This window comes from Podarcis vaucheri, assembly GCF_965113315.1.
Source record: "Podarcis vaucheri genome assembly, chromosome: 5".
Classification (NCBI taxonomy): domain Eukaryota; kingdom Metazoa; phylum Chordata; class Lepidosauria; order Squamata; family Lacertidae; genus Podarcis; species Podarcis vaucheri.
In genome coordinates, this window is record NC_138763.1 from 66247966 (window position 1) to 66264266 (window position 16301).

A 16301-nucleotide genomic window follows, 5' to 3' on the forward strand; every position below is an offset into this window, starting at 1 on the left:
GAAAGAGCACAGAGATGTCTGGGAATCCAGTGCTGGGCTGCTGTGAAGGATAGGCTGCTCCTGAGATGCGAATGCTGTGAACTCTCTTCAGAGTAGATCCAGGTGTAAATATGTGTACAAGAAACCATATTTATTGAACACACTAGTTTCCACCGCACCTTGATTCCCCAATGTAAACAGCAGAGATTGGGGGTGGCATGCAACCTTGGAGGAGAGAAGGGGTATAAAAGTAGTAAGTAGCTAAAATGAAGCAGCAGCCTGTGACTAAAGCAGTGTTTCCCAACCGGTGTTCCGCGGCACACTAGTGTGCCGCGAGACGTTGCCTGGTGTGCCGTGGGAGGGAGGCGGGCGAGTCGGGCGGCGAGAGGTGGGGCGGCGGCAGCAAGGAGAGGCCGCCCAGCGCGGGGCTCTCGCCGTCTGCCTGCCTGGCTGCCTGCGTGGCGCTGACGTCACGGGGCTGTAACGTGCCCCACATAGGCGCACGCGGGGCGGCTCCCTCCCTCCCTCCCACATCCCATCGCCGGCTCTGCACCAGGCGGTAGAGCTCGGCGAAGTCGCCGCGCTGGAAGGCCAGCAGCGCGCGCGCCTTGGCCAGGCTCTCGCCCGCCTGCGCCTCCAGGCACGGTGCCTCGGTGTCGGGCGGTAGCGAGCCCAGGAAGCGGCCCAGCCGGCCGGGGTCGCCCGCCTGCAGCAGCGCCTCGCACACGCACGAGACCTGCTCCGCCGAGAAGCGCGGCGAGCGTGGAGGATCGGGTGCGGCGGAGGCCAGCCCCGCGCTTGGAGAGGACGCAGAAGCAGTCGCCAAACCCGATCCTCCTCCTCCTGCTCTGCCGCCGTCCTCTGGCTCTCGGCTAGGAGGAGCCTGCGGCGACGGGGCGGGCGCCGAAGTTGGCAGAAGTTGGTGCGCCTCCTTGGCAGCGCCTTCGTCCTCCTCCTCCTGCCTCTGCTCTCCTCCGGCAGCGGGGGCTCGGCGGGGCCCGCGGGGAAGGAGGCCATGTTCGCGGCGCGCGGGATCGCGGCCCCCCTCGCCCGCCTCCGGCCCGCTCCCCTCCCCCTGCGCGCTGCCCTAGCCGTGCGGGTCTCCTCCCCCTGCGCCGCCGTCCCCTTTCCACATCCTAGGAGCCGCGGTCCGCCTTCCGCCCCCGGGCCGCGGCGCAGCTCCCAGCCCGGGCTGGCCTCCGCCTCCTGGGACGCGCGCCCACCCCCGCGGCCCCCCAAACTTCGGAGCAACTCTCCAGACGCTTCTCCCCCGCCTCGGTCTCCCTCCTTTCCACTTCTCTTCCCCCCTTCCTTCCCTCTTTCTTTCTCTTTCTCTCCCACCCGCCTTTCCTTCTATTAACTTTCCTTTCCCCTTCCCATGTAGAACAGTCCCTGCAAATAAAAACCTAGCATATTTGGAAGAGGGATGCTAGCCTAACCATTACCTTCTATGCTGTTACTATTTTTTTTTTTTTTTTTACATAAGTAAAAAGTGACCTTTCCCCATCTGGCATGGTGGTGTGCCTCGAGATTTTTTTCATGAAACAAGTGTGCCTTTGCCCAAAAAAGGTTGGGAAACACTGGACTAAAGCACTGGTGAAAAAGCTTGCCCAAATTCTGAAGCCGCCTTTCCCCCAAAAGTCATTTGCAATCCTGTTTCCCTGGAGCAGAGAGACAGCGGGTGTTTCCCTGGATTAATGATGTGGGTCATTGCTCAGCTCAAAGGCTGCATTGAAGGAGATGGCTGAAAACTGCTGCAGACAGGTGGGTGACAACCACCCTTCAGAACCTTTTTATAAGTTCCCTGTCGTGGATGGCACACTGAGACTGAAATAAGAAAAGTGTGAACAAGACAAACAAACGGGATACAGTGTGGGAAGATTATTTCTGGTCTGCAGGAGGCTCGAAAAGGTGGCTGCATGCTTGTCACAGTCAAATAATTATAGGCAAGGGTCAGGGGCCTTCCTGGAAAAGCAAAGCATGCCTCCAGGGCAGTGAAACCTTTACACAATGCTCCCGCATAAGTCATTGTTCAACGACAATTATCACAAGATCTGGGAGGCCCAACAGCTTTGTAGCCATAGGGTAGAGGTGGAGGAATAGCCTCGCTGTCATTTGCCCTTTTAAATGCACACACAGCTGGCTCAGGAAAGAAGTAGACAATCGGCAAACAAAACATAATAGTCAACCATAATTAAGGCCATAACAATATATCACAAAATGGCAAGCTATTGCTGGGTGGGTGACCATGAAAAAATATCAATGGCTTATTCTTGCAGCTTGATCCTACTGGTGAAGCTTTGTACAGCTGCAGAAAGTGAAACAAGATCAACGGCTAGTATTTGCATATACAGCCATTATTAATGGCATATCTACAGAGGCCAGGCTAAACAACTGGCAACCCCAATTGTGGGAAGGGAGCACTGCTGATGCTAATTGCTTTTGGCCTTTGTGATGGCTAGTTGGGTGCTCCTCTCCTGCAGCTGTACAACAGGTAAGCTAGGCAATATTCTTCATAGAGAGCATATTAAAGCACATGCACAGAGTAGTGGTACTTGGGGGAATTTATCATGACCTATCACCAGGGTGAACAGACGCAAAGGGGGACAAGGGTCTTGTACTTGTGCAGAGGAAGGAATTTTAGCAGGTGCGGTTTGTCATGCAAGAAAAGGGATTTCCTTCTTTTTACACAACTCACAGGGACTTCGTTTGCCTCTGGGTGCCCTGCTGATAACCCCACAAATGATAGCCAGGTAGAATGCAAAGCATACCTCCCAGCCGGCGTTGTTGTAGATACAAACACACTTTCCCACCTATAAAATTATTTGAATAGGCCTGCTTACTAGAATCATAGAACTGCAGAGTTGGAAGGGATGCCGCAGGTCCGACCCCCTCCAATTGAGGGATCTCAGCTAGATCATACATGACAGCTGGTCATCCAACCTCTGCTTCAAAACCTCAGGCTCCCTGCTTGAGACTTCCCCGCCATCCATTAAGTGGAAGGGGACATGGCTGGGTGATGAGGATGCAGCAGAGGGCTGGGATCAGAAAGGATGTCCCTGCTCTCCTCTCACTTCAATCTAATTGGATAAAATGATTAGATAGGGCTGGAGCATTGCTTTGATTAGGGTAGGAGCTGGACTGGGCCCTGCAAGACCTGTATTCAAATCCCCATTCAGTCACACTAGGTGACCTTTGGCCAGTCACACCGCCTCTCAGCCTAACCCATCTCACAGGGTTGCCATGAATATCAAATGGGGAACATCACCTCAAGCTCATTGCATGAAAGGTTAATATAAATTCTATAATAATAATAATAAAGAATAAGCCGTTCCTTTGCACCATTTCATGCAAGCCCTGAACAGTTTTTGCAGACTCACAGTTGACCTATAAAAAAGCAGCAAGCGTTACCCATGCCTCTTACTTGTTTTATTTGCGTGAAATGATTGAAAGGACTTGGCAGCTGTTTGCTTAGTTGGGTTGAGAAATAACAGCTGCTTTTCATCTCAGTGGCTTTCTCCCGCTTTCTGGAGGTTTGCTGTATTGCATCATGAATCCAAAGAAAAGTGGTCTTGCTTAGCAGACTAATTTACATAAGCTCTTGGCTCCAGAAAAAATAAATGACTTGCCTAGTTTTCTTGTTCTTCTGACACACCTATAGACTAATGCTATTAATAACTATTATTTGGAAGTAAGATTTCATATGAGGAGTACTTAGGATTGTGACCTTAATGGTTCCAGTAATAAGTGGGAGATTGCATTCATATACAACTAGCAAACATAGGGCTAGTTGGTGCATGAAGGGGCTAAGACAATATAGCTGTGTAGGTCATGCCCCGTATTCTCAGATGAGGGAGGAAATGAAGCCCTCTCTTCCTGTCCACCCCACTCTGTACCATGTAGCCAACAAAGGAGGGTGTGTATAAGTTTGTTCCCAAGCTTAGAGCACGTGTTTGGAACAAGATTCTGTATTTTCTGCCCAAAAGCTTTCTTCCTGTGTTCACCTTGCTGTTGCATGGAACAATGCAATCTGTAAGTAAAGTAAGTAAAGTAAAGTATTTTAAACTTACTTAACATAGTGTGGTATGTTCAATGATAAGAGGGGTAGAAAGAGATCCACTGTTTCAGTGAACTAAATGGGATATTTAAACAGATTTAACAGCCTATTTCCACACTTTACTGCTGTACAAGTTGTGACTTGATTTTAAACTCTGCTGGGGCTTTCTATGTGCTAGTCCCATGTTTTGAAACTAGGCACCCAGCCGATTTATTATCCATCCACCCCACACACATGGGTCACAGGGATTCATATATTTCCACTCCCTCAAAATACAAAAACTAAAAGCCTCCTAACTTGTAAGTATGCTTAAATCCAATGTTCTGTAACAGTGGTGCAGGACCTGTGGCCTTCCAGATACTGGAGAATTCCATCAGCCTCAGCCAGCATAGGCAATGGTCAAGGATGATGGGAATTACAGTCCAGCAACATCTGGAGGGCTGAAGGTTCTCCAGGACTGATCTAGAACATGAGATTAATATTGAGGTCACAATCATGCAAATGTCTAGAGCTGCATCATACATTAGGCAGAAAATACGAAATTCCAAAATGTGCTAAGCAGGTAAACATGCTAAGGGCTTGGGTCTAGCTCCTCTTCCTTAATAATAATCTTCCTTAACTATATGCATGCATTGCTGGCAATCCTGTTCACATGCGTAAGGGTCCTTTCCTCATCTGCAGAGTGTCCCATGCCTCTAATTAGAAGAAAGAATTTTGGCAAGCGCAGGGATCTACGCCTTTCTTAAAGACGCAGGAGCATCTTTTTGCCCCTGGGCACCCAAATTACATGGTGTAGTCAGACTGAATCCTGAAATTTGGTAGTAGAGTACTATTAATTTTAATAGGAGTATCAAAGGAATAAAGTTATGGCTCTACATGTCTTTGCAGGACTGAATTCAAGAGATACAAATAAATTCTGGGCCCTTTTCGTTGCTCTATAGGGCCAGGCGTACTTGTCTGGACAGCACACTGTCAGAAGTTATTACTGCATCTTTAAGAGAAGGGATTATACCTGTTGCACTGAAAAGGGTGGTGCTGGTGGTGCATCCTTAGTTAAATAAATCAGATGTGGACAGAACAGTCCTGGACAATGATCACCCAGTGTCTAATTTTTCATCATTAAGTGAAGCTCTGGAAGCACCGCCACTCAAGGCAGTTTGGGATGATACTGATTATTTACATCTATTCCAGTCTGGCTTTTGGCCTGGTTATAGGACAGAAAACACCTTGGGGACTGGGGAATGGATAGGGGGAGCGTGACCCTGTTGGTTTTTCTGGACCTCTCAATGGGTTTCAGTACCACCAACCACTGTCTCCTTCTGGGTTGCCCAACAGGATTGGGTCTCAGAGACACAAATTTATAGTGGCCCCAGTCCTTTCTGGAAGGATGATCCCAGTCAGTGGTGCTGAGAGACTTCTGTTCCTCCCCTTTTGGGCTGCCACAGATGTCCCCTATGTTTTTGAATATGTGAAACTGCTGGTGAAAGTTATCCAGCAAACCTGGGCTGCAATGTCATTAACATTTATTAAATCTGTTAATTGTTTCCTGCAACCAATGGAAGTCTTGAAGTGATTTTGTTGGCATCCGTCTGTCTCAGGAGGCAACGGAAGAGTATGCCTTTGCAGGCGAAGTCAAACTGTTGGAGAGTTAGAGCTGTGGCTGTAGAGACCAAGACCAGGGTTTGAACCAGCCAGCCACAAAAGTCACTGAATGACCTAGGGCCAGTCATCATGTCTCAACCTGACCTCAACCTCACAGGGTTGTTGTGAAGATGGAGTGGGGAGGAGGAGAAAAGGCCTGTTTCCTTGCAGCTGGGGAAGTCCTGCAGTAAGTTACAGAAGAAAAATAAATAAAACAAAATACAGAAAGGTGCGCTATATAATGAAGCATCCATTAAAACAATGCAATATGTACTACAATGTTCAACCCCCCCCCCCCAATTGTCCAAATTCATTCTGGGCCTATTTGGGTATATATTTTGTAAAAACTGCCTTAATTCCTGGGTCGCCGGCAGGGGCTGACCTTGAGCCGAGGGTCTTCCCGCTGGAAGCTGTGTCAACAGAGCCGCATGCTTCGCCCCCATCCCACGGCACCTCCTGGCAGCGGAGCTATCACGCCTCCCCCAGCGCGGGCAGCTCGGCGCTGATTCGCTTGGCAGGCGCCTGGCCTGCGACGCGATTGGCTTCCGCAGCGCTTTCACGTGGAGCAGACGGCGCAGCGTTTGATAAGCAGCAGGAGCGAGGCTGGCGGGGTGCTGAGTCTGCGGGCGAGGATCGGGGGGGACGCACTGGGTGAGTTAAAGCCACAGAGAGAGCAAAAGTCCCAAAGCCTCGTGCGGAAGTTACTCCTCCGTCGAGCCGCACGGAAAAGCCCCGATTGCCGTTTGCACGACCGTCCCTCCATATTTATGGGCTTCTCCTCGGGTCCACTTTCTTCTATTTAACGCAGGTAAGCCTGTTGTGCATACAGATATATAGATATATATAGATATATATATATAGAAAAGGAGGTTCCTTTGCAGCGGGGAAAGGTCATGCCTAGGAATGAACGGGGGCGATTTCAGCAAGGTTGCAATCCTGCACCCACTTGCTTCGGAGCTGAACGCGGCGGGACTTGCTTCCGAGCAAGCCTGGGAAGGATCGGGGTGTTTTATTTTTGCTTCGTCATGAGTCGCGCTGTGGCTGCAACCTTGCGCAGGTTCTCTGACGAAGCGTTTTTGGAAAGCCGCATTTTACAGGAGGGGGTTTCGGATCCTGTACCGTACCTAACTCCTACTTAAGGAAGGTGTTGGCGTGTTTTCTGTCAGCAAAGCAACTTGCTCCTATCACCCCTCGTCTGTTTGAGTTAATCTCTTGGTGTAGAATAAGGGCTTGTTTCAGCATAACGACCAGAAACTTCCTCTTAGCTCTGCAAGAAAATGGTTTCAGGAAAGATACCTGCTTTTCTAATCTTGCAAACGCAGTGGAAAGACAATGGATTGCATGAGAAGGAAGGGAAGGGGTTTGGCTCTGTGGGCTCATTCTCTTCTGCTTCTTACAACCTTGTCAGAATTGGGAGTCATCCTGTCATTGTCCTCCCGGGCCAACAGAGGGGTGGTGTTCATGAAAAGCCACATAAATAGCTATGCTTTGAAACTTTCCTCCCAGGAGTCTAGAAAATTCCAATAGCCTCATCGCTGGACTCCTCATAACGTTGATTTGTACTTGCTTAGGCCTAAACGGTCTCCTCTGAGCTTGTGGGAAAGCTGCAGTAAAATAAGGCTTCTCTCACGCCACAGGCGCCAACTATTGTAGTCTTAAGTGATTCCTCTTATAACCCTCTGCATTACTTTAAGACTCTTATAAGTAACTATAGTTGCCTACAAGAAATGTACTTGGGAGGAATAGCTGGCTTCCTGTATGTAATGTACACAAGAGAAATTAACGAGATCTCTTAATGTATTTAACTATTGAATTGCTTCAGAGATGGATGAATAGGGATGTATCTGATTAAGTCATATTCAGAGCAGACCCAGTACAAACGATTCCTCTCACTGGGTCTACTCTTGAGTATGACTAAAACTGCAGTCATAGCACCACTCACTTGGCAACAAGCCTTACTTATTTCATAGGACTTGCTTCTGAGTAGACATGGGTTAGGATTGTGCTATAAGTTGGATGCCACCTACATATATTTTTAAAAAACAGGGTTGTAGGAAGCATCATGAAAATGTTGTCTGTATGGTACATAAGAGGTTCCATAGAAGGGATTTAAAAAGGAATTATTTCTCATGAATGTTACTTAGATGCTTTTTTATAATTTTAAAAGAGGATAGGCATGCTTTTCTTTCCTTGTGCATTGGGAGCCGTGATTACCTTCCAAGTATGAATCTGCAATCTAAGAACATTATTCTGCGCACTCCTCCTGCTCTGAGCTTTATTGATAAAACAAATACAAAAAGCTTTCATAGGTGCAAAGCAAACATGAATTTAAAAACGTGGCTGACTCAAAATGGCATGTGGAATTCATCCAAGTGTTCTGAATAGGGTGTTATTATTTCATCAGTTCCGCATCTGGCTGCCAGTCACTGTTCTGGCTAATCTTGCTTGTGACTGAATTATTTACAGCCTCCCAGCCAGCGAATGATGAATTATGAACGACGGTGAGTGTAAGCAAAGGGAGCCTTTTGCAGAGGCTTCCCTCCAGCGCATGTCCTCCGGTACAAATGCAAGCCTAATTGATTTTTGTTTACGTTGCAGAATGATAGAAGTCTTGGACCCAAGGCCCCTATCCAGTTCTATTATGCCTGTAGATGTGGCCATGAGAATATGCTTGGCTCGTTCGCCACCTGTGAAGAGCTTTCTCAACCCACTTGACGAATATCAGAGAAGGAACTTTGTGGATCGATTTAAGCCTCTCAGACCGTGCCTAAATGTGAAACGTGAAACTGAGTCCCAAAACAGTGACTGGAAGCGCTCTGCCGGACGAGCCAAGAAGAGAGTCGTCTTTGCAGACTCGAAAGGTCTCTCTCTCACTGCCATTCATGTCTTCTCTGAGTTTCAGGAGAATCCAGGGTGGGATCTTCAGTTTGACCTGCTAGACCTTGAAGACATAACTGCTGGCTTAAAACTACATGAGGAAAAGAACTTGATTCTGGGTTTCGCACAGCCTTCGGCGGATTACTTGGACTTCCGGAACCATTTACAGAAGAACTTTGTGTGTCTTGAGAACTGCACCCTCCAAGAAAGGGCTGTTTCGGGGACTGTGAAAGTGAAAAATGTGAGTTTTGAGAAGAAGGTGCGGATTCGGGTCACCTATGATTCGTGGAAAACCTATTCCGACATAAATTGCGTCTACATGAACAACGTGTATGGAGACTCTGACAACGATACCTTCTCCTTTGCTATTGACTTGCCTCCAGTCATTGCCGCTGAGCAGAACATTGAGTTTTGCGTGTATTACCAAAGCGACGAGCACACATTCTGGGACAATAACGATGGACAGAACTACAAGATTGTCCATGCAGAATGGAAGTCGGATGGAGTCCAAGTGCCGTCTCCCAGGAAAGGCTGTGTGACTCTCAAACCGGCAAGAAAAGGGCACGAGGCAGGCTGTGAACAGCTGGGTAGCCCTCGGATAGCCAATGGCCTCTTCCCTGAATGGCAAAGCTGGAGCAGGATTGAAAGCTTGTCTCCATATTGGTGAATGATAATAAAACTCAGAGGCATCTGTTGCCACCTAACTTTAAACTTCTCAGTAAGCATTAGCAAGCCACCTAGAAGGGTAGGCTGACTACTTTTTTTAAAAGGGAAAATGACTGTGAACATTATGCATTTGCATTTAAAAACAAAAAACTACCAGCCACATCTTGGACTTCAGCAGGGAGGGAGAGAGAACATTAATTTCTGTGAGAACATCTCCTAATGTAGAAAACGAGTGATTGATATACCATTAACTTGCTGTCCACTTGCCTTAACTAGGAGGCAGCAGAGAAGTTTGTGAAGAAGTAATAGTGTGTGTGGTGGCTTTTTGGGAAGCTGTGATTGTGTGAGGAGGATGTTGCAGAGGTAGCCACACAAAAAAACCTCGTGCCTACTTTTTAAGTTGTAGCGGAGATTGTGTGAGAGAGGCGGAACTGCCAAACCTGAGTCAAGACAAAGCAGGTCTTGGCAAGAATACAATTCGGTATTTAGGATTGTGGTGAAAAGGGGCCTTAAGTGGGAATGAAGTGGCGAGAGAGAGAGAGAGAGAGAGAGAGAGAGAGAGAGAGAGGGAAAGGGAAAGGGGTATGGTGTACTGTAGGGGCAAAAGTAAAGCATACAGCAAGAAGCAGTGTGCCTTGTAAGAGCTGTACAGACAGGCAGCACTTCTAACAGACAGCACTTTCCCCATCAGTGAATTACAGCAGTGGGGAAAGCTGCATCTGTTGAATTTCTGACCTTTAGGCTTAGATATGTGTGGAGGGGGTGAGAGGAAGTGTGAAAAGCATAAGGGGCTGGGGAACTGTTCATGTAAATAGGCCCCTGCAAAGCTGTAGACTTGATTTCGGGAATCTTGTCTTTCAACTTGCCAAACAGTAAGCTAATTTTGCAACCGCACTTCACAGGTAGATCTTCATCCTATGTACACAAAGGCTATGCCTTAAAAAAACAAAAATAATCACACAGGGTTTCCTGTGATTGCACGGTTTTGTTTTGAAGAGAGACAGAATGAAATGCCTTAATCCTGTAGACACTGGCTGCTCAACTTGCCTTGTTCAGTGTAGAGACAAACTCTCCTATTATCTTGCTTGTTGTAGAGTTTAGTAATATTTTTCTTCTCCAAGAAATAGCTCTTCACAACAGTAAAATAAAGCTAAGCAATTTAAAAGTCCTTCATATTGAAGGGGTAATAACGTAGCTGCACTTCTCAAGCTAATTGGTCTAAAATAACAGTATGCATCTTGCACATAAATAGAAATAGTTTTCTATACACTTTCTCATACCTCATTTTTTTTGTAGCCGTTACAGACACAGAAAGCTGTTGTTGTGAATGGTAGTCTTTAATCTTCCCCAGATATCTAGCATTTTGTAAATAATAGTGTAATTTTGGCACGGACTGTATACGAAAAAGCCAGCCGGAATAGGAGTGTGTGTACATATCTCTGTGTTCACTTAACCTGTTTTGTAGTGGTGGTGTCTATGGAAAATGCAAATCACATCATTATACTGTTTGTTCCACCAGTACTGACATGGAATTTGTATCGCAAAAAAGGGAAAAGCCTCTTCTCCACCTGGCCCCCCCACTGTACCACACTACTGTGTAAACAGTTCACTTAAAAAAATAAATTGTGTTTTGATAATTGTGGCAATCTCTTTCTTGGGAAGGACTTGAACATCATAGCATGGCCTTAGCTGAGAGAAAGGTATAAGCTGGGATTCACTGGGTTGTTCAGTCATTGGCAGAATCAGGTGGCAAACAAACAAACAAACAAGAAGCCCAGGGGATATATTCCCACCTGCTGTTGGCCATATCTAAGACCTCCCTCTTCCAGAACTCCTAATCATCAGCTAATGACTCTGTGTGCTGCTGAAGAGCAGAGAACAGTTAAAAGCTACTGTTTAACCCACAAAGCTTCCAATACGTCAACACCCCTGGCTGTACCTGCAGTATAATCCCTTCCACAGTTCCCCACATTCAGCGGCAGAGCATATGCTTGCACTGCCCAGGGTGGGCGTGCTCCCAAGGGAGGCGGGGCACGGAGGGAGCCACCAATGGCGGACATTTGGCGCGATGCCCACCCACGACTGCCAAATGTCACCTCCCCCTCAGCGAAGACACCCAGGGTGGTCCGCACCCCCTACCTCTGCCCCTGCCCACATTCTCACTTTGTCATGCTCTTACGTTCTGTCATCTATCCATCTATGATGCTGCATATGAAGATGGCTGCTGGGTATACAGAGGACACACACAAACACACAAGCTCCAGTATCCCCCATGTCCATGCTTTCTCATGTCAGCAAACTTGCTAGATTGGATTCCCTGCTCTAGGGCTGAGAGTATGTGTGTGCCCTCCTATGGGAGTCTCACAGTCTGGTGTTCAATAGCATGTCTGGTGCATCAATGAAATGGCATGCATTGTGTGCATGCCCTGGTAGCTGAGTGTGGGTGGTACATGAATCGTTCTGTTTGCATATATCAGTATCTCTGCACCCTGCCCTTTGCAAATGCAAACAAAGGCTGGATCATTCTTTAATACAGTTTCCCCTCCTCCTTTCTGCTTATATGACTAGGCATATGTCGCCTGGATTTTTAAATTACTAATATAGGTTATTTGATAACTAGGAACTTCAGTCAGCTGCAATAATTGATAAGCAAACAATATCTTGCTTAAGTAGATTAGCCTTGAGATGCTTGGCTACCAAGCCTTTTTTCCAAATAATGTAGAGTTATCTGTTAGATATAGCACTGTTGCAAAGGATCTGGGTAGGTTTTTTGGGCCTTCTCAAAAAACACAAACCTTGCCCCAAAGCACTTTATTCAGGCACTCTTGAAAGAAACTTACCGTATTTTTCCATGTATAAGACTAGTTTTTTCCCCTAAAAAATATTGTGACAAATTAGGGGGTGTCTTATACACGGATAGTGTCTCCCATTTTCTTAAATCTGAGTCCCCCAAAATAAGGGGCGTCTTATACATGGGGAAATACGGTACTTTTTTTGAGATCCATTTCAATGGGGTTTAGGCCCAGTTTGGGTCGCCCTGTAGGATAACCTCTATCAGAAGAGAGAGAGGGAAAATATGTCCCTATTTTTTGTCCTCAACCTCAGTGACTTTCGATATCGACTTCAACTTGCACAACAGAACGTCTTCCCCTCTTCTCTTCCCATCCTCCAAATCTGTTCCAAAGGGTCAAGGAGATCCTCTGGAGCAAATGTTGTGCACCTGCAAGGAAAGGAGAAGAAGGAGAAGTTCTGTTGTGCAAGTGGAACTCTGGACACACAACATTGGCTACAACCCTAAGAAATGTATTATGGCACAATATTTTGTGGACTAGAATCAACCTCCATCATCAGATGCAAAAATATGAACTTCACTTTTGAATGAGGTGAACCCTTGATGTGCATTTATTTGGTAAGCAAATCCAGTATACAGAAGTGAAATGTCTTGTTGCCTTCATAGTAACATTGGTTGTCAACAAATGAAGAAGAAGAAGAAGAAGAAGAAGAAGAAGAAGAAGAAGAAGAAGAAGAAGAAGTTGCTTTCTATTTGTTAGGCTCTAAATGCACAAAGGCAACATGTTATTTTCACAGAAAACGATTAAAAGAGTCCAGGCTATCCTTTGCTGCGTCCCCCCCCCCCCCATTTCAATGGAAAGTTGTTAACAGTCAGGACATTTCATTATCTGCAATGCCCTTACAATTCCTCTCAAAGTCTAAGCTTTTTGTTCAAAGCCTTTTTGTTTACCAAATGTCTTTTCATGCCTCAAGGTAAAACTATTAACAAAATTGCTCTCATGGATTTAAAAATCACACAACCATAAGAACATCTCAGAGGGTGCCTCTCAGACAGAAAGAACCTCTCAAAGTTTTCATTTCATTTTTGTGCTGGCTTTTAAGAGAAGAGAGTTATGCTATTTGTCTGTGCATGCCTTGTGGCTTCAGAAATGCAGGGCTCTTTACCACTGTATTAAAATAAGCTTGTGACAAGTCTTACATTGAAGCAGAGACCTTTTGGAGAAGAATCAAACAAAGACTGGCACTGACTTTTCTAGGAGTCTGTTTCCTCCTGATAATTCTTTCTGCTGCTTTGCATAAGTTGGAGGGACTGTGTGCATGGGCCACACTTTGGGACAGCAATGACATGAGATTATGCATTACGCTTCAAGCAGTTCATTCATTTTTTTAAACAGATGAATAGACTCAGTTGTTAATTATGCTGATTGAAAACAGCTGGAAATAGTAGACCCAAGGATGCATTTCAGAGACTTCACCCCAAACTTGGGCAGCATTGAATGCTGATACTTCATACCATATATCCTCCTGCTGTGACTGTTCTCTATGTAAAATTATCTTCCCTCCTTAGAAATACATTCCAGATTTTCCTCTCCACAGTCTGATTACCTTTTTCCCTTTAACAAGGGGGAGATTTGTACTGTTTGCATTTCTCATACTATATTGAACAAACATAGATATTCCTCTCCCACCCACCCCAGCTTTGCTATACTTGAGTTTTTAGAAATAGGTTCGTTCACACACACACACACACACACACACACACACACACACAAAACTGGCCATCAGCAAGTGCTTTTCACTATTAATGTATGCAAAAGCATAGTGAAGCAAAATTCTTCAGATGCTCAAGGTAACTGTCTGTTAACAAGGTGATGAGCAGAGTAGTTAGGTATGCATTATCTGTGTAGTTTCCTGGGAAAAGCCTGTTTATAGGATTACCCCTGTGAAATCTAAAGGTAAAGGGACCCCTGACTGTTAGGTCCAGTAGGGGATGACTCTAGGGTTGTGGCGCTCATCTCGCTTTATTGGCCGAGGGAGCCGGAGTACAGCTTCCGGGTCATGTGGCCAGCATGATTAAGCCGCTTTTGGCGAACCAGAGCAGCGCACGGAAACGCTGTTTACCTTCCCACCGGAGCGGTACCTATTTATCTACCTGCACTTTGACGTACTTTCAAACTGCTAGGTTGGCAGGAGCAGGGACTGAACAACGGGAGGAGAGGAGAGAAGAAGTAAACAATGCTTTAGGAGTATTAGCCCCAAATTCCCACAGACTTAGAAACATCCAGTGGGAGTAGCTACGTATTTACTTTTATTTCCCATTCCCATTTAAGCTTTAAGCATTTAAAATGATCTTTGACCCTCAACGCCTAATAAAAACCTAGGTGCTACCTATTTTTGTTCAATTCAGTTTGAGTCATGAGGTAAAATTAGTCCTTGTGGGTAATTTGTTATAAAATCAGTGGGGCTCAGCCTTCCCTCCCCCCCAGCAGAGCCTGGCCTAGTGCTTTCAAGCTCCCTTCCCTGAGATTTTGCACAGCAGCTACTTTGGATGCCACAAATCATTCTTTTTTTCTGCCCCTTCTCTCGTGGTCTCTCTCCCTTAGCGGGGAAATTCATTCATGCCGTGGCTTAAATTAAGTGTCTTTGTACCCTCATAAATTGGTGACGTGTGTAGCATGAGACAGAACAATGGGGGAGCGGCAGACAAGAGTCTCTGGATGGTTTCCACAGCGCTGTATTAAAACTCGCCACCAGTTCCAATCTTCCCACGCTGATTGCCAAGCATCAGGCACTTCCTCCGCATTGCGCACATAGCCAGAGAGAGGGAGAAGAACGGGGTAAAAATATGGCAGGCAGAAATCCAAGGGGGTTGGAGTCAAGCCTGGCATGCAGGAAAAGGCATAGCTCACCTCACCTCCTCAATTCAATCTGTTCGCTTCCAACAGGAATGGGGGAAAAAGGAACCGTTTCCTAGTTGAGCGTGTGCTTCTTTTGGACTCAGAAGTTGCTCTCATTTATTGCGATGAAACTTGCTTTCAAGTAAGCATGCTTAGCATTGCAAGCAGCTGTGGTCTTAAGGCTTAAGCAAATGACTCGGAAGTTAAGGTGCAAGGAGAGATGTCTGGGACCGGGATAAAAAAACAGTCTTTCAAGGAGAAGTCTATAATCTAGAACATTACACACACACACACACACACACACACACACACACACACTAGCTAAAACCAGTATTGCTCCTTGAGGCCTGGATCGCGTAGTTGGTTAGGGCCTGGTACTGATAACGCCAAGGTTGCAGATGTGATCCCCATATGGATATAACTGGATATTCCTGCATTGCAGGGGGTTAGATTAGATGATCACCAGGGTCCCTTTCAACTCTACAGTTCTATGATTCTACTTAAGTGCATGTGTTGGGAGGGGGGGAATGGCCAGGGGTGGGCATTTTAGGTGTCAGCTCCTTCATATTTTGTTTCTCATCCAAATGTTGCTCTGAGTAGCAATAATAGTGAACAGGAACCACAACAGAAGCACCTGAATGAAGAAATGAGGCTCATTTGCCAGAATCTTGCTGGGCTGTGTGTAACTATACCCAGACCTTGACCTGGAAGGTGCAAAGAAACTGGAAGCAAAAGTGGGAAGATGGAAAGTGAAGGAAGCACTCTTTGTTGTAAGCTACTTTCAACATGATTTTTGTGTGTGGAAAAGTGACATACAAATTGAATGAATGAATGAATGAATGAACCACTCTTTCTGAGCAGTCTCCAAGAGACAGCCCCATGTAGACTGCACTACAGCAGCCTTGCTTAGGGTGTGTGTGTGTCATGGTGTCTAGATCCCCGTCTCAGCTTGTGAGTCAGCTGAACTTGTCTAAAGTCACCCACAGCAGCCAACTTGTCCATTAAGCTTGTGTGACCTTTCCCAAGTTCATTACTGAATAAGAAGGGATAGGACTCTGGTGGCCAGGATCTTTATGATGACAAGTTTTTCCTACTTGGATGGTAGGTGGATGGTATCTTTAAATAGCCCCTTGTGATATTCCTGTAGCGGGTCCCAATGAAGCTGAGCATAAAATGAGCCAAGTACTCTGCCTTTCTTCCCTGCCAGCAATTTCTGGATCTCAGATGCTTCCCACACCAACAGCAGCTGCAAGGAGAACTCTTCAACCTTCTCACACCAAGCCCCCTTTTCAACATGTTCCACCTACAGAAAGCTCCATTCCTCATCCCCTGTGTTGCCCCGTCACACATGTGGCTAAACTGTAACTTTGCTGCCCAGCGGTGGGAAATAG

General features: G+C 46.3%; 1 protein-coding gene and 1 long non-coding RNA gene across 2 annotated transcripts in view; one reads left to right on the forward strand and one right to left on the reverse strand.

The window, feature by feature from the left end:
* The window catches only part of LOC309532197, a 28779-nt gene extending 22614 nt beyond the window's left edge, over nucleotides 1-6165 (reverse strand). Inside the window, exons 1-2 of the long non-coding RNA XR_014219640.1 lie at nucleotides 6060-6165; nucleotides 5789-5859 (exon numbers count right to left, since the gene is read on the reverse strand). This is a non-coding gene — a long non-coding RNA (uncharacterized lncRNA). The remainder of the gene's footprint in view (nucleotides 1-5788; nucleotides 5860-6059) is intronic.
* Nucleotides 6166-6290: 125 nt separating this feature from the next.
* On the forward strand, nucleotides 6291-10857 carry PPP1R3C (protein phosphatase 1 regulatory subunit 3C). The gene is made up of 2 exons (XM_082222215.1): nucleotides 6291-6485; nucleotides 8276-10857. The coding sequence occupies exon 2, from the start codon at nucleotides 8277-8279 to the stop codon at nucleotides 9219-9221; it is 945 nt and encodes a 314-aa protein (XP_082078341.1). The 5' UTR covers nucleotides 6291-6485; nucleotide 8276; the 3' UTR covers nucleotides 9222-10857.
* The last annotated feature ends 5444 nt before the right edge of the window (nucleotides 10858-16301 follow it).

What these genes read in the sequence shown, in the direction of transcription:
- PPP1R3C (XM_082222215.1), top strand. Translation starts at nt 8,277, where the DNA reads ATGATAGAAGTCTTGGACCCAAGGCCCCTATCCAGTTCTATTATGCCT.